The sequence below is a fragment of the Aristolochia californica genome, unplaced genomic scaffold, assembly GCF_029961685.1.
Source record: "Aristolochia californica isolate CCGP_79_NKW_82.1479 unplaced genomic scaffold, dmAriCali1.0.hap1 SCAF_14, whole genome shotgun sequence".
In the NCBI taxonomy this organism is placed as follows: Eukaryota; Viridiplantae; Streptophyta; class Magnoliopsida; order Piperales; family Aristolochiaceae; genus Aristolochia; species Aristolochia californica.
In genome coordinates, this window is record NW_027181815.1 from 26071729 (window position 1) to 26096342 (window position 24614).

The 24614-nt window shown below is 38.1% G+C and overlaps 1 protein-coding gene and 1 long non-coding RNA gene across 4 annotated transcripts; one reads left to right on the forward strand and one right to left on the reverse strand.

Annotated features, from left to right (window-relative positions):
* Positions 1-15557: 15557 nt before the first annotated feature.
* LOC137949752 (PHD finger protein At1g33420-like) lies at positions 15558-19572 on the forward strand. Its single transcript, XM_068795929.1, has 5 exons — positions 15558-16322; positions 17001-17127; positions 17252-17467; positions 17866-18471; positions 18568-19572. The coding sequence occupies exons 1-5, from the start codon at positions 15965-15967 to the stop codon at positions 19406-19408; spliced, it is 2148 nt and encodes a 715-aa protein (XP_068652030.1). The 5' UTR covers positions 15558-15964; the 3' UTR covers positions 19409-19572.
* On the reverse strand, positions 17367-22046 carry LOC137949753 (uncharacterized). Of its 3 annotated transcripts, XR_011111889.1 has the most exons (5): positions 21786-22046; positions 21562-21665; positions 20353-20484; positions 20073-20263; positions 19265-19354 (listed from the first exon to the last, which is right to left on the reverse strand). It is a non-coding gene; the product is annotated as an uncharacterized lncRNA (long non-coding RNA). The 3 variants fall into 3 exon arrangements; XR_011111888.1 differs by lacking the exons at positions 19265-19354; positions 20353-20484 and adding an exon at positions 17367-17634; XR_011111887.1 differs by lacking the exon at positions 20353-20484.
* Between the last annotated feature and the right edge of the window lie 2568 nt (positions 22047-24614).

A 24614-nucleotide genomic window follows, 5' to 3' on the forward strand; every position in this document is an offset into this window, starting at 1 on the left:
TGACTCATCTTATTGTTGTTCACATCTTGCTTCTAGTATTCATCTTGTTCTCATCTTGTCTCCCCCTTACATGGAAATTCTAGCCACACAAAACTTGATTACCACAACATGTGGAATTCTTCATTGTTGGTTACTTCAATCTTGTACTTTTTCTTCTACATCTCTTCCTCAAGCTAGGGATATCTTTGTTCTTTACCAAGAGGCTCAACTTGTACAACATAATGGTGAAAGAAGAAAATCACTCTTAACTGTATGACAAAGCTCCATACACTAGTTAAAACGGTCATAATTTGAAAAGCACTATGCTCAATTTCAAATGCGGAAAAATAGCCAAACATTAGGGCACAACAAAGGGTAACTCAAACAAAAAATACCTCTTGGGTGAAGAATAAAAAGACTTGACTCAAGCTAGATGTTGGGTACACTCCTATATTTTTTAGGTAGTAGGTCTCTAAAGTGAGCTTTAAAAAAAAACAAATTGAAGAAGTACATTGAGGAATTAAGCGAGTAAATAAAAAGATAGTAGATCTCATTTTTAAAAAGGATGGAGGTGCACAATGCAGCTCTTCATACTTCCAAGTAAGAAGGAGGTGCATTTAGACTAATAGATGGCTAAAAAATGACCAGGTTTTACTCAAAAGGGAGGTAAAAAAATAATTCCTCTATGAACTTGAATATTGAATAAACTTAAAAAATATCTTCAATGAGAATGTTTTAAGATGGAACATAGTAATGGAAACTTTCTAAAAATAGACTTCTCAAATAAGTCAATTACTTTTTAGCACAACTTAACCAATTTGTAAAGAAAATATTCAAGAAATAATTCAGGAATAAAGGAGATTTAGGACACTTATTTGGAATCTAAAATTAGGAAACAAAACTTTCTAAATCAAAATTTCCAAACTTTGTCTAAAAGAAAACTAAACTCATAATGGGAAAGACTTCAATTACGGAAATCAAACAAAATAAAACTTTAAGGAAAGAAAGATACTCAAGTTGGTAAAATTTTGACTAGATTTTAAACTAATAGGAAACTCATCCAACATTAGCAACTCAAAAAGTGAAACAAAAAATTCGGCTTAAATTCGGATCTTCGCATGCAACAGGATACCAACATGACCTTTGATTATTTCAATGTGGATATCTCTTTCTAAAAAGATCAGATTGAGAAACAGTTTATTGGGATTGAAAGTAAACTCATATATCTTTCTTTTGAGATATAATTCTCAATATAAATTATCAATAATTTTGGTACAAACCATTCAAGAAGTTGAGGCTTTCTGCTACTTGACCTTTGCTACTTAATATGTCAATTTCTCTTTCAAGAAAAATCTGATTTCAACTATTATTTTTGAGTTGGAAACTAGACTCAAAATATCTTTCCAAATATACATAATTTTATATAAGAAAAATATATAAATAGAGTAAAACATCTAATAAAAAATATGAATTGGGAAAGAAAGGCTAAAGGAAAAAGGAGAAACTCCATTTTTTTCATTTTATTTTTCTTCTTCTTCTTTCTTCCCATTCTTCTCCATCTTCTCCTCTTTTTCCATCTTAGATCTTTGCCTGCTCTAATACCACATTGATTTCTAGGGACAACACATAAGCACAAGAGATCTTAAGGGAAGGAGAGAAGAAAGGAATACTAGCTCTTGAGAGAGAGGACAAAAGAAACCAAGGGAGAGAAGGAAAAGGAAAACAAAGAGAGGTATATGGGTAAATTTAAGTCAAGAGGAAGAGGCTTGAATGATCTACCTCGTGCCTTAAGGTTGTATTTATAGTTGTGTGAAGGTATTTTATAAATACTACAATGCCCTTAGGGCTACATACTTCAAAAGGAAAAAGACAAGAGGCCATGCACCAACTAGCGTAATTACTATTTTATGCTATCTTTATGAAAGTTCTCCTTATTTACTAGTCATACCACTCCTACACACATGGATGTCTCTTAACAAAGACAAACATGACGCTTCTAAAGGCAATAAGATTGTATCCGAAGGAGACTTTGACTTACTTCAAAGGTTGAAAAATATGATGGTACCTACCTCCAACAAGACCTCTCCCACTACCGCATCAACTACTATCACAAGTATAGTCTTAGCTACTTCACCGTCCTCATTCTGGATTATTGATTCTGGGGCCTTTGAACACATAACAGGTAACGATAATATTTTGAGTTCTATCTATCCTTATTTAACTGATAAGTTTGTTTCTATAGCAGATGAATCCCAAACCAAGGTACATGGGGTGGGGTCCATATTGTCTACACCTACACTACACTTACAAGATGTTATTTTTGTTCTTGAGTTTCCTTTAGATATTCTATCAGTAAGTTATTTAATAAAAAGATTTAATTGTTCCATTACCTTTTCTCCTACTTCTTGTGGTTTTTAGAACCCGTAGACAAAATAGGTGATTGGTGGAGGCCGTGAACAAGAGAGGTTTTACTATCACAACATGCCAGTAGTCACAACCTCATCCAATTCTCGACACAAGGCTCTTCAACGGCATGATCGATTGGACCATCCATCTTTATAGTCTCTTAAACATATGTTTCCTTCTTTACATTCCATTTCTAGTTTGAATTGTGAAGCTTGTCAATTGAGTAAATACCGGCGAAGTACTTACTCCTCTCGAGGTGAAATTAAAGGTGTTACTCCCTTTTATTAGTTTACACGGTTGTGTAGGGACCTTTAAACATTTCTTATATTTCTCATTCCAAATACTTTGTTACTTTTATTGATCATTTTTTTCTCAAGTTACATGATTGTTTTTACTTAAAGACCGATCAGAGGTATTACCTGTTGGAAGATGGGCCCAAACCCACACGACTAACGAAGGCCCACACGTCCAAGTGTGTGGAAGATGGGTTCAAGCTCTTAGACCAAGGAGAACGCCCTTAGGCCCACACAATGGTAGCATGATGGTAAATAAAGATTTATCTCTTAAAGATGACACTAATGTAATTGCTTTATGATTTGTGTCTTTTATTCACTATTACTAGGGTGAAGGGTATTCTTATAATATTAGTACTTTTGATATCTTTAAATACAACTTAAGGGGGAGGGTTTGGATAAGTCTATTACCCTATTATTCCTCCTCTTTTCTCCAATTTCGTCACTCTTCCTCTTCTCCTCCAAAAAATTTCTCTCCACTACTCTTCTTCTTCTTCTTCTTCTCACCCCTTAATTGATGTGAACCAAGGTTGGTTTTACACTGTTATATTGTGGGACCCCCATGGAGTCAAAAACTAGTGGACCCACCCTCAAGGGTTGGTTTTACTCGGTTATATTGTGGGACCCACCATGAGGACATGGGGCCAGATTTACTTTACTACAATGTGGGACCGACCAAGGTGACACAAGTTGGTGGGACCCACCAGGAGATCTCGTGGGACCCACAAGGATATCCACGAGTGGGCAACTTATCTTAGAAGATCTCGTGGAATCCACCAGCATATCCACGACTTGGCAACATATCTTAGAAGATCTCATTTGCATTATATTAGGATTCTATTTTCATCAAGTTACCGTAAGTAGTTTTACTTAATTGAATGTAATTAGGGGAATGAATTTATTTACCTAGATTCTACAACGTCCTCCATTATAAATAAAGGACTTGTACATAGGATTAAGAACCTTTTGATCATTATTGAAATGAACAGTTATTCTTCTTGAGTTCTTGAAGAACTTTTCAAACTTATCAGTGTTGTCCTGTGGCTTTTATTCAACTTATCAAACGGATTTCCATCCCCGTTTGTGGCGTCTTCACTATACCAAGGTTCTTGCTTTGCTAAACAATAGGTCGCGGTTTCCATCCAAACTTGAAAGGTCTTGGGGACTATTACCAGATTTGGTATCGGGTTTCGTCAGAGGTTGACGGGTTCGTATCAGTTGGTATCAAAGTTTTGGTTTATAAGGTTGTCTATCCTTTTTGTTTTATTTTTTTCATAAAAAAAATCCAAAAAAAAAAAAAACGAGTTAGAGACTGTTTTAGTCGTTGCCGATAAGAAGAAAAAGAAAAACTAAACTGCATCTCTGTTCGTGCAGTCGCCAAAGAAGAAGAAGTTGCGCCTCGCCGGAAAAAAAAAAAAACAAAACGGAGAAGACACTGCTGTGGAGGCTTACGAAAGAGAAGAAGAGTTTCGCGCCTCTGTTCGTGCTGTAGCCGAAGAGGAAGCTCGGCGCCGTCGCCGAAGAAGCCTTCTGGACACCGTCGCCGGAGAAAGAGAAGTCTGTTCGGCGCCATTGCCGAAGAAGACGACGAAAAAAAAAAAATTGCGCCGACGCCGACGATGACCCTCTAAGCCCGTCGGATTATCACCGAGCTTTCGGAAGGTAAATCGGACGTTCCTTTATCGTCGTAAAACCACTGGATTGTGCCGTGAGGAAGACGAAGACTCTCTTTCGCCTCTGTTCGGTACCTTGAGGGAGAATAACTCTCTGTTCGGTGTCGTGAGAGAAAAAGACGACGTCGCCCGCCAAATTCGGTGTCGTGAGGGAAGATCAGCTGGCGACAGATTTACCGAACTTACCGACGCCGCACTGTTCGAGATTCGGCTGAAGGAGGAAGGTTGAAGACGACACTGTTGCCCGATTAATTTTTTTCCTAAGTTAGGAAAAATTTAATCAGCTCCGGGTCGGGCCTCTTCAACTCAGTTAGCTGAGTCTCGTGCCGGACTGGGCTGACTGAACCGAGTCAACGCAGAACAACTCGGACCGGCTCAACTCAGGACAAAAAAAAAGGAAAAAGTACTAGACCATTCTCTTTGCAAGTTATTTTGACCATGTTTGCAGATTTTCAATCATGCCACATGATCAAGAGATTTCTTCATCCGATGGTCCAAATCTGCAAATGGAAGCATTCGTGGGGGCGATGATACAGATGATGCGGCAGGAGTTAAAAGATATACATGGGAGGTCGGATAGGGCAGAAAAGAGAGCACAACAGGTGCAATCATCATTTGTTTAGAATATCCATAGGAGGAACAAGTTGTACCGAAGGGAAGTTGAGGTTATGGGAGAATTTGACGATTTCGAGGAGTATGATAGGATGTCAATGGCCAGTCATAGGAGATATGACCGGAATCGAGAAGCTAGGAACCGGGTAGATCACAACTTGGGAAGTATCAAGAAAAAAAATTCCCGCGTTTCAAGGCAGAAGTGATCCTGAAGCATACCTCGAGTGGAAAAAGAAGATGGAGTTAGTTTTCGATTGTCACGACTACTCCGAATTCAAGAAGGTAAAACTCTCTACAATTCAATTTACTGATTATACTATTGTGTGGTGGGACCAATTGTGCATCAGCAGGAGGGGGAATGGAGAACGTCCTAATGAAAATTAGGATAAGATGAAGAAAGTGATGAGACGAAGATATGTGCCTAAGTCATTATTACTGGGATCCATACCTCAAGTTGCAAGGTCTCAATCAATAACCGAAGCGTTTATGATTATTATAAAGAGATGGAGATGGTTAGGGCTGGCATTGAGCCGAGTCGAGCCTGAACCTGCTTATGTTTGAGTCGAGCTTGATTTAAATATTTCGAGCAAAGCTTCGAGCCGAGCCTCGTCTCAAGCCTAAAATTGTTATCGAGCTCGAGCCCAACGAGTTCGAGCCGAGCTCGAGCCTCAACATACATTTAAAATTTTTCAAAAAATATATATCGAATAAAATGTATATAAAATTATGCATACATTTTACATAAAATTGGGCATAACTTATATATATAATACGTGTATAAGATTCGGCATAACCTCTACTTAAAATTGAGCATAATCAATATATATAATATTTGTATAAAATTCGGCATGACCTCTACTTAAAATTGGGCATAATCAATATACATAATACCTGCATAAACACTCCATAAAATTGTCTATACATTCCATAAAGACTCCATAAAATTGTTTATACACTCCATAAAATAGTGTAAACACTCCATACACTGCATAACATTATAAATAAACTCCATGCAATAATCAAACACAACAAAATTAAATGAAATATCACTATCAATTTACAATCACCAAATAAAAACTATAAATCCTTTAAATAAAATCCTATTACTATTACAGACTTACTAGAAAATTACAATAAATGTTTCAAATTTTTCTTAGGTAAGTTAAATTGACCTCTTATTGCCTTTTCTAAGGACATAAATTAAAATTAATAATTAATCTAATATATTATTATACTTATCGATAAATTTTTAATCACATAAAATGTCAAACACAAAATTGCTATGAAAATTGCCTCATGCTCAAAGTATTATATCATCAACTGTCAAATACTTATTCAAAATTTTTCTATATGATTTTCTAACCCATCTTGGCAAGAAAATCTTACTTAGAAAATTATATGATTTTTTAAAAAGAATTTATAATTAGAAAAATATTTTAAAAAAACATGAGGCACTAATGGTCCCTATATTTCTATTAAAAATATTTTTTCAACATTTATTGAAAAAACCACTAATAGTCTCTAGAAACGTATTTCTACTAAAATATCTTTTCAATTTCTTTAAGAGCTATGAGGAAGGGACAAAGAGTTTTTTTTTCCTTGTTTATGATCTCACACGTAGGGGTGGCTTTGAATAAATTATATATAAAATTATGCATACATTTTTAAAAAATATAATGATAGGGGAGGTTCAGGATTGAATTTCAATAATGGATTAAAATGCACCAATATTAATATTTTTTACTCCAATTGTTGTCTAGCTTGTTTTGTAATTTTTGAATCTGGCCACCTTAGTGCCCCTAGACGAAAATTTATATTCTAGGAAAAACTAAAAATATTTTTCCTATGATACATATTCCCAAAAAAACCTTTTACTATTAGTGACTTATTAGAAAATTACAAGAAATATTTTAAAATTTTCTTAGGAAAGTTAAATGGACCTTTTATTGTCTCTTCTAGGGAAATAAATAAAAATTAATAATCAATCTAATATATTATTATACTTATCGATAAATTTTTAATTAAATAAAATATTAAACACAAATTTACGATGAAAATTGCTTCATGCCAAAAGTATTACAGCATCAACTGTTAAATACTTATTTAAAAATTTTCTATACAATTTTCTACCCCATTTTGGTACGAAAATCTAACTTAGAAAATTATATGATTTTTAATAAAAAAATTCAATTATAAAAATGTTTAAAAAAACATGAGACATTAATAGTTTATAGAAACTTATTTCTATAAAATTTATTTTTAATTTTTTTCCAGAGGAAAAAGTTTTTTTTTTTTTTTTTTTTTACTTATGATCTCGCACGTGCGAGATCATCTTCGCGCGAGGGAGGGGGGAGATTATTTCTCCCTTGAACTTAGGTTCTGGTTTTCTACCGAGGCGACAAGGAGGGAAGGGGGTTACAGTGCCGGGGAGGACCTATCATCGGGGATGACGGCTCGACGAAGACGGCGGCGACGGAAATAGAGGCGACGGTGAGGAGAGGAAGAAATCGAACGGACGGCCACAGAGGTGGCCGACGAGCAGCTGCGAACAGCTGCGACGACGGTAGAGGCGGCAACAACAGCTGATGGGAGGGGTCGGCGGTGACAAGCTCGCTCTCGATCCCGCTCCCGCTCCCCCGCTCGCTCGCGATCCCGATACTGATCCTACTCACTTCGAGCTGGCTCGCGAGCTGACGAACCGAACCTGGCTTCGATCGAGCTCAGGTCGTTAAGGTAAACGAGCTGATTTCAGTGCTCGAGCTCGATAGATAATGAATCGAACTGAGCCGGTACCGAGCCGAACTCGAGCCGCTCACGAGCCGGCTCGGTTCGAAGCCACCCCAAGAGATGGTTATGATTAGAGCCAATGTGAAGGAGGATCGAGAGGCGAGAATGGCAAGATTTTTGAATGGTTTAAACCGAGAGATTGCTAACGCAATCGAGATATACATAAAAGATTATGTGGATTTGGAAGATTTGGTGCATATGGCAATCACAATTGAGAGGTGACTCAAGAGAGGTGGTACACGGCCAAGACCACATAATTCAAGTACAACACCTTGGAGGTCAAACTACCCAAAGAAAGAAAAAACTTCATCCACCTTCAAGGCTAAACGAGAGCCAAAACAATCACCACTACCATGGATTCTCAAGGTAAATTATCCCCTATTTCGACTCATTATAGTGAGATTGCATGTTGCAAATGTCATGGGAGAGGACACATAGCTAGCCAATGTCCAAACAAGCAAGTTATGATGATCCAAGAAAATGGTGAAATTGGTTCGGAAGACGAAGCTGATCTAGATAATATGCCACCATTGGAGGACGCCCCCATCAAAGTTGAGGAGTTACGAGCAGATAATGGCGAGATGCTTGGACTAGTCGCACGAAGTGCCTTAAGCTTACTAGCTAAAGAAGAGGAAGCAGAAGTACAACAGGAGACTATCTTTCACACTCACTGCCACGTGAAAGAAGAGGTATGTAGTGCAATTATCGATGGCGGTAGTTGCACTAATGTTGCTAGTACTTCCATTATTGAAAAGTTAGGGTTCACAACTCTTAAGCACCGTCGTCCATACATGCTGCAATGGTTGAATGATAGTGGTGAAGTAAGGGTTATGACACAGGTTGTTGTACCATTACGAATTGATAAATATGAGGATGAGGTATTCTGTGATGTGGTACCAAAGCAAGTTAGACATCTCTTCTTATGAAGACCGTGGCAATTAGACAGACGTGTGCAACATGACGGATTCACTGACAAGTACTTCTTCCTGCACAATCAATAGACACTCACTCCATTTCTGATGACTCCCAAACAATTACATGAGGATCAAGTGAGGTTGCCACAATTGAGAAAGGTCGACCCTGGTGCGGATTTGAGGACAAATCCTTCTCAAGAGGGGGGGAATGATGCAAACCAAGGTTGGTTTTACACTGTTATATTGTGGAACCCACCATGGAGTCACAAGCTAGTAGGACCCACCCACAAGGGTTAGTTTTACTCGGTTATATTGTGGGACCCACCATGGAGGTACAAGCTAGTGGGACCCACCATGAGGACATGGGCCAGATTTACTTTACTACAATGTGGGACCAACCATGGTAACACAAGTTGGTGGGACCCACCATGAGATATCGTGGCACAAGGATATCCACGAGTGGGCAGCTTATCTTAGAAGATCTCGTGGAATCCACCAAGATATCCACTAGTTGGCAACATATTTGAAAATATCTCGTTTGCATTATATTAGGATTCTACTTTCATCAAGTTACCATAAGTAGTTTTACTTAATTGAATGTAATTAGGGGAAGGCATTTATTTACCTAGATTCTAACATGTCCTCCATTATAAATAGAGGACTTTTACACGGGATTAAGAACCTTTTGATCATTATTGAAATGGAGAGTTATTCTTCTTGAGTTCTTGAGGAACTTTTCGAACTTATCAGGGTTTTCCTGTGGCGTTCATTCGACTTATCAAATGGATTTCCATCCCCGTTTGTGACGTCTTCACTATACCAAGGTTCTTGCTTTGCTAAGCAACGGGTCGCGGTTTCCATCCAAACTTGAAAGGTCTTGGGGACGATTACCAAATTTGGTATCGGGTTTCGTCACAGGTTGACGGGGTTCATATCATTAATTCTCTTCTACTATGATTATGCATCATGGAATCCTAAGTTTCAACATTACCTACTTTCAAATCTTTTTGTGCTATGATCTCTACTTAGTTCATTACCACCTTAAAGGTTCTTCGGTTAGATAATGCAAAAGAATATATGTTGGGAGAATTCCAATCCTTTTGTAGGGATAATGGAATAATTCATCAAACTTTACTTGTCTACACACTAAAACAAAATGGTGTGGATGGTGTGGGTGAGAGAATAGACAGCTTGAGGTTGCCCAAACCCTTCTTCAACATATGCATGTGTCCCATTTCTATTGGCTTGATGCTATTCTTACAACTTGTTTTCTTGTCAACAGGTTACCTTCTTCGATTCTTAATAATAATTCAACATTCTCCTTCCTCTTTCCCGTTGCAGATATGCTTTCCATTCCTATAAGAGTATTTGGGTATACTTACTTTGTTCATGTCACATCTTGCATACCACTAAATCAAACCCAAGGGCTATTAAATGTATCTTTTTGGGCTATTCTTGTACTAAAAAATGATACAAATGTTATAATCTTTCACTCAAGAAGATGGTTGTATCCAAAGAAGTTACATTTTTTTAAAAGCAACCTTTTTATTTGTCCATTGGTGCACCACCTAGTTTCTCTCCTGCTAATGAGTTTCCTAAGTCTATTTTGCTTATCGTCAAGATGACTTATCTTTTCAGCCCCCAAAAGCATTGGTTGATACCACACTTGTGGAATCTCCACATCCTTTTGAGGTAAATTCTCCTTCTAGTTCTCCTCCTCATGTTTTTGGTCCTCCATTTGATACTCGACCGATTGCTCTTCAGAAAGAGCCTAGGTCTTGCACACGACCATCTACCTCTCACCCCTTCTCCAATTTTTTATCGACTCATCTGTTATCTTCATCTTACTATCACTTCCTTGCCTCTATTTCTTCTATTTCTATTCCTCAATCTTATCAGGAGGTCCTTCAGTATCCAGGATGGAAAGCGGCTATGAATGAAGAGATTACAGTTCTATATGAGAATCAAACTTGGTGATTTGTTTAGTCAAGTTATGTTTTCTTCGATTTGGGTTCACAAGGTGTTTTGTGGACCATTTTGTATTTTTTTAAACTCACTAATAAAGTGTGGTGCTACTTCTTGTGTATGTGGATGATATTATTTTGACAGGTAGTGATACCGACAACATCAGTCAAGTCAAATATAAGATATGTAGTGAATTTTAAGACAAATGATTTGGGACTCCTCAAGTACTTCCTTGGTATTGAACTCCATCAGTTCATGCATGACATTATTCTATCATAGAAGAAATTTGTACTTGACTTGCTCGAAGTATAGAAATGATGAGTTGTCGCTCTGCTGATACCTATGAATATAAATGCAAAATTATGTACATGTTTTGGCGAAGATGTTGATGTGGGCAAGTACCAAAGACTGGTTGGGTAGTTAATTTATCTTACTGTGACTAGACCCAATATCTCCTTTTTAATTAGTATTGTTAGTCAATACATGCATAAACCTTAGATTTCGTATTGGTAGGCATTGGAGAGAATCGTCAAATACTTGAAAAATCCTCCAAGACAATGGTTTCTATATAAGTGTCATGGTCATCTCAACATTGAAAGTTTTGTCGATGTAGATTGGGTTGGATCTCCAGATGATAGAAAATCCGCCTCGGGTTATTTTACTCTAGTTGGAGGTAACCTTGTTACATGGAAGAGTAGAAAATAAAATATAGTTGCGAGATCCAGTGTCGAAGCCAAATATAGAGCCATGGCACATGCGATAGCGAGGTTCTATGGATTAAAACCCTCCTAGGAGAGTTGGGATTCAACAAAAGTGGCCCAATGGAACTCTACTATGATAATCAAGTTGCAATCCACGTTGCTTTTAACCCGATTTTCATGAGAGAATCAAACATAACGAAGTTGGTTGTCATTTTGTTAGAGAGAAGCTGCAAGCAGGTATTATATGTCTCAAACATATCTCATCACACAGACAACTTGCTGATATACTCACAAAATCAGTTAGTTCAAAAGTTCTTTCCACCACATACACCAAGTTGGGGATATACAATGTCTTCTCACCACCAACTTGAGGGGGAGCATTAGAAAATATGATAAAGCTTGAGTGTCATTGATGTAATGAACCTATGATCTTTTGTCTTTTATTTACACCTATTAGGGTGAAGGGTATACTTATAATTACAATATTATTGACGCCTATAAATAAAGCTTAAGAGAGAGGATTAAGACATCTAAGCTCACGTCTCTAATCCTCCCCTCTTTCACCATCAATCACTCCTCTCTCTCTCTCTCTCTCTCTCTCACTAATCGTCTCCCTTTGCACTCTTCTTCTCCCTTCTTCCTTTTCCCACTACCTTAATCAAAATGTTCTACCATGGAATACTGAAATCTACACATGATATGCATAAGTACAAAGTAGAAAATAAGCAATTAAAGTAGAAAAGCAAGACACAACGCTAGAGAGGAGACTCCAAATCAAATCACAAAAACAAAAACAAAAACAAATATTAGGACTTCTAACCTGCATAAGATAATATGAGCAAGACAATAAGACCATAATCACAATCAAACTTCAAATTCTCTGTTGCAAACACAAAAAGACCAACAATGATGATGACTCTTAAAAATTGAATCTAAGAATCTAAGAATCTAAGAATCTAAGAATCTAAGAAGGATTCCTTCATCAGGATGGTAGAGTTCAAGTCGGAGGAGTTGATTTCCCGGCGAGGTCAGTCACAGTTCTCAGCCTCCTTGCGGACAACATCTACAACCTAGTCAATCAACTCTGCCCCCTCGTGTAGTGCTCGTTTGCCCAGTTGTCTTCTTCACCCGATTGCCCAGAGATGAAGTTACCGGGCCAAAAAATCCGTCCATCTGGTCCGGTCTAGACACTTTGCATGGCTCCAGACTCCAAATCCATGAGAACCGTGCGACGAGAAGCTTGACATTAACGCACTCCAGTTGCGTATCTGAAGATCCAGTGTACCGACCGGAGGGACCAATGCCATGTCCGACTCTGTCCAACGATAGGAGCTTAAAAATCATTGGAAGGGGGGATAGACGACACAAGAAAACTTGGTTTTCTCCTGATTCCTAAGTCATAACAGAAGCAGGGGTGAAGCTGGCTAGAGAATCCTCGCCTTCCAGATGAACGTCGCGATGGATTGCCCGAGAATTCTAATTGGATATTCCTATCATTATTGGTGATTTCACACGAGAACAATGTAGTGGGGCGACATGGTTTTGCTGCTGCTCTGCTTTGGATCAGATTTTTTTTTCTCTTTGCCTTGAAGTTTGGGGAATGACATCCAGGGAGCAGCAGTCAGTACATATCAACGGCGAGAAGGAGGTCACCGGAGTTCAAATTGCCAGAGCAGAGAACCTACACGGTTGTTTCTGTTGCTTTTGGAGATGGCCCTTCCCATTTCCGGTGTCGTCCTAATGTGAAATTATGTGTTGGGACTGAAAGAATGTTGATGCGAGGAATTACCAAACACTAGGCAGGGAAATTGATATATCTCAATATAACTAGGCCTAGCATTTCCTTTGCACTAAGTGTGTTGTTAGAGTTCTATACAAATGTCATAAATGTCATGGCCATGTTAGTGTTGAAAGCTTTATAGAAGTAGATTGGGCAGGTTCTCTGAATGATAGAAAATGTGTTTCTTTACAGTAAAATTGTTTCCAGTGTTAGTGCCCCAAAATGAGGAAAATATCAAAAACAAAAAAATGAGTAACTTGTAATAATATATTAAACCTCAAATTAGGTAAAGCAAACATGATTACTACACTAATAAGTAATTTAATGTATAATTAAAATATATTAATATACTAACTAATTAAATTAGATATTATATTATTTAATGATTACAGTTTATTATACATTAATATAGTAATTACGTGAGCCAATTAACTGTGTACATGATTAATTATAAAAAAATAAATAAAGTTAAAAATAACATAAATGAATATAATAAATTAAGTTATTAATTTATTAATAACATAAGATATACTTTAACATAAAAATGAATGTTTAAACAAAAATAATTGATCAAATGCTAACTTTAACACACTATATATTTTTACGTATTATTAATTAATAATATTTTTCTGTTAAATTTAAAACCATTGATTTATTAATTATAAACATGGGTTAATTAAACCAAAATAATTGATCAAATACTTTATTTAATAATATTTTAATTACCACTATTAAATCACTAATATTAAAATTTCCTATTAGTGCTAGGGCAGAACCCATGTTGGTTTAATCTTTCCTAACTTAAGAAAAATTAAATCGGTAGCAATGCGTCTTCTTCCTCACGGCGCTACGACGGAGACGTCGCCACGTTGAAGGTGTTGCAACATAGGCACTCTGATTGGGAAAGGGGGCATTGCGAGGGCTGCGACGGGGACAACGCTACGCCAGAGTCACTGCAATAGAGGCGATGCGACTGAGCAGCGTGCTGCGACGAAGATGCTGGGATAGACCGAGAGGGAGAAGAGAGAGAGAGAGAGAGAGAGAGAGAGAGAGAGAGGGGCCGAGAGGGGGAATAAAATGTGAAAGGAAGACGGAGATTGAGTGAGAAGAGAGTGGGAGAGAAAGGAAAAGAAAATTTTCGGCTTCCTGCGACAACGCATCATGATGCTTCATCCGGATGATTCCAAAAAAACTAAGGAATCCTGATTCTGGAAATTAAACCTTGGGTGTCATCTTCGAATCATCTAGTTCATCAACATAAACTAGGTGTTGGACATCAGATGAACTAAATAATGCGGGTGAAGTTCATCTCCTTATTCAAGTTGACCCTTCTATGTTCGAGCTTCACTCAAAAGATAACCCTAAAGTTTTAGTTAGGTTCTAACTCAAACTCGATCCTATAAATTTGGGTGCCAAATTGTAATCTTCGTGTACATTGATTAGAGTTAGCAGTTTTTCAAATAAAAAATAATAATTTTTTATTTAAAATGAGAAACTTTGGTGTAGCTAACTTGCCTCATTTCTCTCAATGGTTACTCTAAGGTCTAATAGTTTACGTTTATTGAGCAATTGGAATAATGTCCCAACCCCAGCCAAGTCCGTGGCTGATACAATCTCAACCACTCGTTTTCCACATCGAGCGGTCGCCACGCGTAAGTCCAAGGCGGATGATGAGCTGGCTCCAGCTTTGCAGACCATCAGATGAAGATCCAAGTTTACTTCCCTCTTAAGAAATATTCCAAAAGTCCATGTTTTTTCCGTTTAATGCATCAACCACGCCACGTGGAAAGGCGTCAACGATTTTATTTACGGTTTTACCCATTCAAACTTGAAAATATCGAGACTCATTTGGCAAGTCACAAGGGCATTTTCGACCTTAAATTTAAGCTGTGTCGCCTTCTTCCTTTCCCAAAGGCCTTCGCATCCCGGAAGGGTGTTTTCGTCATTGTGCATCCGTACTTTCATGTCCTAAAGGAGATTCTTTAAGATAATCCAGAAAACTCTTTCCGTGTAGAACGAGGGCCATTGTAATTGACGGCCTTCCGGTGGTTGGTGTCTTGCTTCAACTCCCTCTCCAGTGGAATTAGGTGTAAAGAATTACTGACCAACTATTTTTAGTCTCTTACCCAATCAAACTAGAATAATTAAGGGGTTGCCCGGGTCAAAACTAGCCCAGTCATTTATAGCCTAATTCTAAAAAATTAAAATATCCAAAATAGATGGATGAGGAGTTCAGTTTAAGGTGGACATGCACAGTAAGGGGAACTACGGATAAGCTGTCCCTTTCAAATTCGAAAGGAATGGCGGTTCATTTTTCGAAATAATGAATATTAAAATGGTCAGACGGTCAAACAATACAAATAAAGTGACAATATTGCCCCGGCTTCCGACAGAACCGACTCGACTTCGCAATTCCCTGATAAAGAAAGTGAGAGAAGAGCCAGAAAGGCGAGGGATCCCTAATTAGTACACGTCTCTTCTTGTTTCAGAAACCCTAACCCTAGAAGAGTCTTACCCTCTCTCTCTCTAACACCAACGAAGAAAGAGAAATATCGGGGAAAAAATAAAACGCCCCTGATTTTATCCAGATTTTACGATCGAAACATTGGCCCTGGTCTCTCTCTTTCTCTCTCTGTAAACAATCAAATCGAACGAAAACAGCCTTGATTTATCCTTTTCTTGCTTTGTTTTTTTTTTTTTGTGTTTTTGTTTCTTTGCAGTCGGAGAAGAAATATACCGGTCGTTTTCCGTCCCTTGCCGGAGGATTTTGAAAATTTTCTGGAGTTCCTACGTTGTTCTTTCCTTTCCTTTCCTTTCCTTTCCTTTTTAAGAAGAAACGTCTCTGGATCTAGCCATGGTTGTTAATGGTCGCCCCGTGAAGCGGTTGAAGAGGCGCGTGACCGCGGATCTTTGTGACTTTTTAACTTTTCCAGTAACCGATGACGAGTTTGCCGGCGTCTACGAGGGTCCGTTCAGGACGAACGTGAAAGCCTTTCTTTCGAAGCACGCCAGGCTCCCGCCGCCCTTGTCCCTCTTCTCTCCGTCGGCGGTGCCTCACCTGCTAACGTGGCAGATCGCTTTCCGGATCGGAGATGTGGAGACGAGCGGAGGTGCGGATTCGTCGTCGCCGGCGCCGATCGTCTCTCTCGACGTCGTCGAGGAGGACGTCACGAGGTCCAGATCTGTCTATTGCGACCAGTGCCGAGTTGTTGGTGAGTATGACCCACCTTTTCTGGATCGTTTTACCGAGTCGACTCGTTACCCGGCCGAACCTCAAGCTTCCTGTATACGGTGAAACCGACCGCCGGCCAACTCTCCTTCTCCCGAGTCCACCGAACTTCGAGCTTTCTGGATACGTTGAAACCGACCGCCGGCTGGCTTTTTCCTTTCGTACTTTTTTTTAGTAAAGCATTCTGATGGGAGGAGAGGTTTACCATGAGATGCGCATGAGAGACTTCCCGATCCACTGAGCTCGCGTTGCCGATTACTGAATACTGATCGGAGGCCTAAAGCAAATCTGACCTTCGATTCTTGCCGAGTAATCCTGGCCATTGAATAGCCACAAGCGACTTTTTAAAATCCCTATGGACGTTCGGTATTTATTCATTTGGTGTGGGGTAGAGGGGCAATGTCTTCCCTTATTAGCGGTTAACCATGTCGGACGAGTCTCCTCCAGCGTTCCAATCACGACGATAGGTGACGCGGGCGACAAAACTTGCTTGTGGGTCCCACTATGCCTTGTTGGCTGAGATAGACTTCCTGTAGCAACTCCTTTTTTCCTAATAGTGGTCAACGGAAGGAAAACGAGAGCGTAATCTCTTTAGGAGTGACCCAAGATTACTGGTTTGAAAATCTTTAATTTAGGATTTATTTTGTCGCTTTCTATTCAGGTTGGAGTGGTCATCCGGTGTGTGGAAAGCGTTACCACTTCATTATTCGGTCAGATAACAGGTCTGTCGATGGGCATCAGCAGGCGTGCACGAGATGTGGAGCTTTGCTCCTCTCCTTGGACTCCAGGTGACTAGCTCTTTTTCAATGTCGTTCCTCTCTGATTTTCGTCTGCTTCTGTGTAATCGATTTGTTACCATTCAAAATTTGAATTTATTTCAATCCTTCTATGAACTGACAGTTAATGTTGCAGGTGTAAGACATGTAACTATGAGTTTACTCCTGACGACCACGAAGACTGGGCCTACCTCCAGCTGGAGGATTCAACCCATCTGTTGCATGGCGTGGTGCATGCTAATGGGTATGGCCACCTTCTCAGAGTAAATGGAAGGGAAGGTGGATCTAAGTTTCTATCCGGGTCTGATATCATGGACTTCTGGGATCGGCTGTGTAAAATGCTCCGTGTCAGGTGAGCTGTTGTTCAGCTCCTTCCTCTTTGGCTTCATTAACCAACTCCTGTAATTGGAACTTGAAGTGCCGAGCTCTCCCTTTCCAAGGAAATTGAAGTATTTGAGCAATTGAACAAACTAAAAAGATCGATTCACCACCGTTTGTCATGCACCAGAATGAGTGGATCTAAAAACTGGAACGTGTTAATCAGATGAAGTATTTCAAAATACCATTGTGGAGCAGAAAAAACTCTAGAGAATGGTGGTGGTCTTGTATTCAAAACCCAAGGCACACCAACTGCTGATTTTTACAACATTTATCATTCCTGTGTCATCACTAGGATTTCTTAGATTGCAAATAGAAAGGGCACAAAATAAGAAATCATTCAAGAATTCTAATGATAATCTGTATATGCAGGAAGGTCAGTGTTATGGACGTGTCCAAGAAATATGGAATGGAATTTCGGTTGTTGCATGCAGTGACCAAGGGCCAACCGTGGTATGGCAACTGGGGTTACGAGTTTGGAGCTGGTAGTTTTGGCTTGACCTTGGATGCTTACCAAACAGCGGTGAAAGTCCTCATGGACATGCCATTAAGTCCTTTCTTTACACATGGACGAGGCCCAAGAAGCCGTCTCCAAGATATAGTGGCTTTCTACTGGTCTCTATCGGAACATAGACTTGAAACAGTAAGGGATCTTTTCAGATTCATTATGAGTCTAATGAGCAGCATACACAAGCAAGCTGGTGTTAATGGGAAGAGACCCGGACCCGGCCAATTTTCTTTGCCCCTGTGCCTGTGGTCGGAGGTAGATGTGAGTAGGGTGGAAGCTGCGATGATTAAAGTTCTTCGTGCAGTTGGGAGGTGTCACTGGGTGTCATGGCGGGCACTGAGGGGAGCAGTATGCAGGGCAGGGCCACCGGAGCTGCTCGATTATTGCTTGAAGTTGTTAGGTGGTCGGTCATTTGATGGAATGCATGTTGAAGTTCAGCGAAATCCCAAGACAGATGTGGTCGAGTACAGGTATTGTTCTTCTCAAATTGTTACTTAAACACTGGATTGCTGACTCTTTGTGATTGTCATCTAATGTCTCTGTTGCTGTTTCTAAATCTCCTCCAGGCTGAGTGTTGGAACTCTACTTTCGGTCAGCATACCTCAATCTGATGCTCAAAGTTGTTTGATGATTTGTGAAGAAATTCCAAATTGCCCGTCTGAAGTTCAATTACTCCGAGACCTCAAGTTCTTACACGATGCCCTTCTCTATCCTCAAACCATGTCCAACTATGGACCTCGTTCTACCAGGGATCTTGCCTTTAGTTCTGCTGTTAAGCTCCTTGACTGTAAGCAGTTCTTGAAACATTATGATTCCCAATATCACACAATCCCAAATCCATTTGCAATACAATTGCTTTGTCAAGTAGATCTGATTGATCAACCAAAAGATTATACAGTCCCACCGCCCGAGCATATTGTTTTACCAATTACTGCTACAGTGGGAGATCTCAAACGAGAGGCAACGATAGCTTTCCAAGATGCTTATATTCTATTCAGGAGGTTCCAGGCTGAACAATTACTTGATTATGGCCATCTCGATGATTCAACTCAAGTGAAGCTACTTGTTGGGCTAAAAGGTTCGGTGAGGGTTCGTGGGAGATGTCACTCAATCCATAGCCTCTACCGATTTAGAATGGAGCGTGGAACCGACAACTGGATTGTTGATTGCACATGTGGAGCCAAAGATGACGATGGTGAAAGAATGTTGGCCTGTGATAGTTGTGGGGTTTGGCAGCATACAAGATGTGCAGGAGTACCTGATACGGAAGTGGTTTCGGCGAGGTTCAGTTGTGTTAAGTGTGGGGGTCCTTCACCTGCAGTGTCAATGATGGGGAGCCGATGTAGCGATGACCTGGAGGCAGTCTCAGTTAGGAATCGGTTCTCAGCTTCACCCAATATGGGGTGAAATGAGAATGTCAATCCATGTACAGTTGTAGTTTTTGGTCTTCTCTTTGTGGTGAGAAGGTTCTGTAAAGTTCTTATGGAAAGCAGAAAGCCGCTTTTGTAAAACGTTTTTGAGGCTTTTAAATGTAAACCCACCTTTTCTTTGGAGAAGAAGCTTCCTAACCTGTGTAGAGAGAGAGGGGGGGAGAGAGAGAGCCATTCTTCCCTCTCATTTTCTGGTGCCGGTGCCAAAAGAGCTCACCACACTAGTTAAGTATGTGTGAACGAAGTTCTTAAAGGTTCAAATAAACTAAAATTTAAGATGCAAACTTGCAATAACATGTTAGTTCAAGTGACAAGGGTGTTGGGTGTAGGAAGGAAAAAAAATGAAGCAAAACCATTATGACCAGTTGTAGCATTAATGTATCCAGGCAATAAGTAATAACAACAAGGAGATACGGAGAAGATAGACTAGTTAAGCATGTTGATGCATTTAGAGAATAGATAAGAGCATGTCGTGAAATTCCATTCCAAATCAAATCTTCTCAACCACAATAAAGAAGTGGCAGGAAATGCCATGGAAGAAGTCATGCAGAAACAAGAAAATATGGTATTAACAAAATAAGTAATTTATCAAGAAGGGTTTGCCTCGAAAGTAAAAAATATAGGAACTGAAAGAAACTCACCAGCCACAGATGGTGTTTCATGTGCAACAACTCAATTTCTAGAGAAGCTTCTCATGGGGGGAGCCCATTAATTAAAACAAAAATGTCCATCCTGGGAAACAGCCTGAATGCCAAATTATGTAGGTTTGACAAAGTGCAGCAGCAAACAAGTCCCTTCATAGACTTCTTGATCAACCAGAAAATCTTCAGGACTGGAGGCAAAAAGTAACAATTTAGTCACCAAATAATTATCTATTCCCTGCATTATATACAACAACCTAATGTTTTCAAACTATTTTACCTAATAGAGAAAATTTCCCACCAACAATAAAGGACAGCTCTCTTTCCCTTTCAAGTCTTGAGGTTTGTTCTCTCTCTTCCTTTGTTGTGCTTTATTTTGGTTTAATAAAGTTCCACCACTTTGAATTTTTTTCTGAAAATGATTTAACAACAAATTTAGCCGATGAGCTTGTAGTATGGTCTGCAGTACATTCTTATTTACTTGTCTAATTCAAAAGAATCTAAATTTCTCAATTGTCGAGGTTTTGTTTCATCTCAAATGAAAAAAACCAAAAAGGATCTTTCACACAGTAAGAGTAATCTTAAAAATATGTTTTGACAATTTCAAATTTTCAAAAGAATATTCTGGGCAGCTGTGAACGAGTACTCTCATACTCCATCTTCTTATATAGAGTGGTCAAAAGTAGAAAGGAAAGTACATAATCAAACAACCTTTATCTTTCTCCAAAAGACTTTGTAGTCAGGAATTTGAGTTTTTTTCTAATCTTTAAAATTAAGATGGAACTAAGATTTATTATCCAATTAGTTATAACTGTTACATGTTCATTGTTAGCCAATATGAGCGGCAGAATAATCGATCCCTCGCTACCCACTAAAACTAGCATGAGACCATTGAGAGGCAAAAGCATAAAAAACAGTCAACAGCATTGTCAATTTCTTCACCAGTATAATAGACAATCACAAATAAGCCCTAATGGCAGTTCCTATCATCAGAAGGAAAAAAAGAATACCAAACTCAATAAATACCAAAAAAATTAGGAAATATAGACATAGATCACATAAGAAGCTTGAAACTGAACAGCAGATGTGGTTCACATAAATTCCAGAACTGATAAGAAACTAGAATTTTGTCTCCAATTAAACCATAACATTAAAAAAAAATGCATCAATTGATTGGGAAATTCTCTGTGAATATAACTTCACAGAACAAAAAGAATCCATGATACTATTTCTCCATTATCACGAAAAGCCTCTCCATTCTCATTATGATAATAGACAAAATCAAATACAATAGACAACCTGTAATATGCAGCAGCATAAAATACATGATCAGAAAATTAACGATCAGACGGTCAACCTCAATCAGAATATGTGAATATGAACCTGAAACCTAAAAATTGAATAAAGACCAAAAATTTAAAACAGAAATCTGTAGAGCATGAACATCTTGATATCAAAACGCAAAAACTTCACATAAACCCACTTAAACCTGAGAAATTCTCAAAGCCTCAGAATTAAATTGCGAATCCATGCAACTCTGCTACATTGGACACTACATCGAGATGACGGCCGTTTGAAGTAGCATCTTTGGTCCTATCAAATCGATTTGAAGCGAGGTAAGAGTCGGCAAAAAGAAAAAAATTAGTAACAGAAGAAAGAAAATAGAAAAAAAAAGGTACTCTAAAATCAAAAGACGAAGACAGAGAGAATTACACGCTGATTGATTGCTTGCACCGGATAAGCGCTCAGCAGATGATGCATTCGATAGAGAAAGTCGCGAGAAGTGAATAGAGACGACAAACAGCCCTTCGGTGAGAAAATAAATTCAACCAAGAGAATGCCCCAAATTCTCTCCTAGGTTTGATGCAAAAAAACGTATTTTCTGATTTTCTGTCTTCCGTCTCTTGAATTTAAATAGGTTACTCGGTGAGGTAGGCGATGCTACGAAGGCAAAGAGGGGGATGAACGGTGGCGGGTAGCTGTCTCCATTTTATCAATATTACCAGATTGTATACTAAATAATATTTACTTCATCTATATTTTGATAACAAAACTTTACAAAAAGGAGTTAATAGTTGTAATTTCCTTCCATCCTAAGGTTCTTAAGAGCATTGAAGCTTTAGGCCATGAAATTTCTTCAAAACCATGTTTTATCGATGCATACAAATGATTTGAAAAGTTTCAATCCCTTAACATAGCTTATATTATGCTTAGATATAAAATTGGTACACTAGCATAAAGTATGATCAATCAATTTGTATAGGTATCATCGATCATCCAGAATACAGTCACGCAAAACTTATAAAACATGAATGATCTTCAGTACTGGCATGATCGATCATATTGAATGCTGCAAAGAATTATAAAAATAATCGATCATCGACTATGGCATGATCAATCATACAAAACACTCTTTGACTAGTTTTATAAAGCATGATCGATCAATCAATGAGGCGTAATTAATCAATCTTTTGTAAAAGGTTGAAAAACTTATTGAGTGATGCTCGATCAATCAACATGCTCAGGGAACTCAAAGAATATACCCCTTATACATAGTTGACAAATCCTACCTTTTCATAGATTGATCAACATTTTTTGTACGTTTTTTAAAACGATTAAAACATGACTATTTTGATGGGATCATATACTACCAAATTCGTCGGAGAAAAATAACTAAGCATTTATTGCAATCCAAAAAATTTACAAAAGGCTTTTATATTTGAAATTTCAAATATACCCTTTTGAGAGAAAAAACCAATTTTTTTCAAATCTTCTCTCAAATCCCTTGGCATTCCTAGCTGAATCAAGCTCGATTACATTCTTTGTTGTTTAAAAAATTGACTAGCTTAATAGTAGAATTTTCCAAAGCAAGGGTTTTTGGATAGTGACTAGCATTAGGGAAACATTGAGAACAAAAACGCATTGTCTCCTTGCCTTTTGAGAGAAACCACCTAGGCCAACAAACGGAATAAAAATAAAATAAAAAACTTACATGTATAGTTAATCAAATAATTTAACCCGTTTATTGTTTGTTTTGTTTGTTGTTTATTGAATGGAACAAAATTGGATAATACCTATTTTATACCCGTTTACCTGTATATCAATTATTGAAGGGTATTACTATAATTGAGAATGAAAATTAAATATTTAAGTGGAAATGTGCTAATAAAAGTGAAAACTCAAGCACATATGCACACATCACAATGAAGACAAGGTTTTTAGTGGTAATCACCGCCCAAAAACCCTTGCTCAGGAAAAAGTAAACTAATAAGCTCTATTAATTGAATTTATAAGAAAAGATATGTTCTCTCTCTCTCTCTCTCTCTCTCTCTCTCTCTCTCTTTAAGCCAAGTATAATAACCAATTACACTATTCAAAATCTCTCCCAAAGAGATCGAATACAACTGGATTCTAGCTCTAGTAGATAAATTATCTTATAGACATAAAGGTTCAATGGAGAGATAGCCACTTCCAGAGTGTCTCCAAGCCTCCAACATGTTACGCACAAGTGAGAAATGATTTTGAATCTCGAAAGAACTAATGATTTTGAATCTCGAAAGAGATTTTAAGACATTTAAGTGAAAAATGAATTTTCTCTTGAAAAAGGGTAAAATTGGAAGATTGCACTAATAAATGTTCTTTGAGTGAGTAGATATGTCAATAAATGCTCATTAATTATTAAAAGAATTGACCTCCAATAGCTAGATTTTTTTAAATGATCAATCATGCTAAGTGGGTTGATCGATCAAGTTTTCTAGCTTCGGCATGTAGCTTTCTAGTTGATTGATTATGCAGAAAGTGGATACTCGATCAAGCTTTATAATTTGGCCTATCAACATTCTGGTTGATCGATCAACCTATAGACGTTGTTCAATCAAGCGTGTACATTGAAGACTTGCAATGTATGATCAATCAAGCCTTGTACAAGTGAACGATCATGCTGTTTTGTAATTTTTATAAAATTGAATGCAAAACATGATTAAGGCTAAAATAAAGTTGATTAATGGGTCCCAAAACATTTGTATGAACTTGAAGTACATGATTTAGGAAATAGTTTGTATGTCCTAAGCTCCAAAAGCAAATTCATGCCTAAGATTTGGAAATTAGATGCTAACATCTTAACGATATTAAAGTTCTTGAGATTTTTCTAATTTGCCTAAACTTTGGGTCCTAAAATCTTCATTCTTCTCATAGGTGCTTCTCCTTGGTCTGTCGCTTGAGTCCATCTTCCACACACTTGGACGTATAGGACTTCCTTAGTGGTGAGGGCTTTTGCCCATATTCCAACAATTATGTTTCATAGTTGCCTTTCTGTTGTCTTGAGGCATTGTAGATGTCATTTGGAATGTTGAGTGGATAAATTACTAGAAACTTTAGTTGTTGGTTAAAATAACACTAGCAGTGGTAAAACCTGTAAGTGTTCATTGCTAGACTTGTAATCTTGCTTTCTTTTGATTTATTACAATAAACACCATGAAACTAGGTCCCAAGCTTGTGTGGTTTCTCTTATGAGAACAACCTAAAATCACTATTATAAAATCT

What these genes read in the sequence shown, in the direction of transcription:
- LOC137949752 (XM_068795929.1), top strand. Translation starts at nt 15,965, where the DNA reads ATGGTTGTTAATGGTCGCCCCGTGAAGCGGTTGAAGAGGCGCGTGACC. An exon ending in CTCCTCTCCTTGGACTCCAG is followed by an intron (nt 17,128 to 17,251) that starts GTGACTAGCTCT and finishes TTAATGTTGCAG; the next exon opens with GTGTAAGACATGTAACTATG. An exon ending in ACAGATGTGGTCGAGTACAG is followed by an intron (nt 18,472 to 18,567) that starts GTATTGTTCTTC and finishes AATCTCCTCCAG; the next exon opens with GCTGAGTGTTGGAACTCTAC.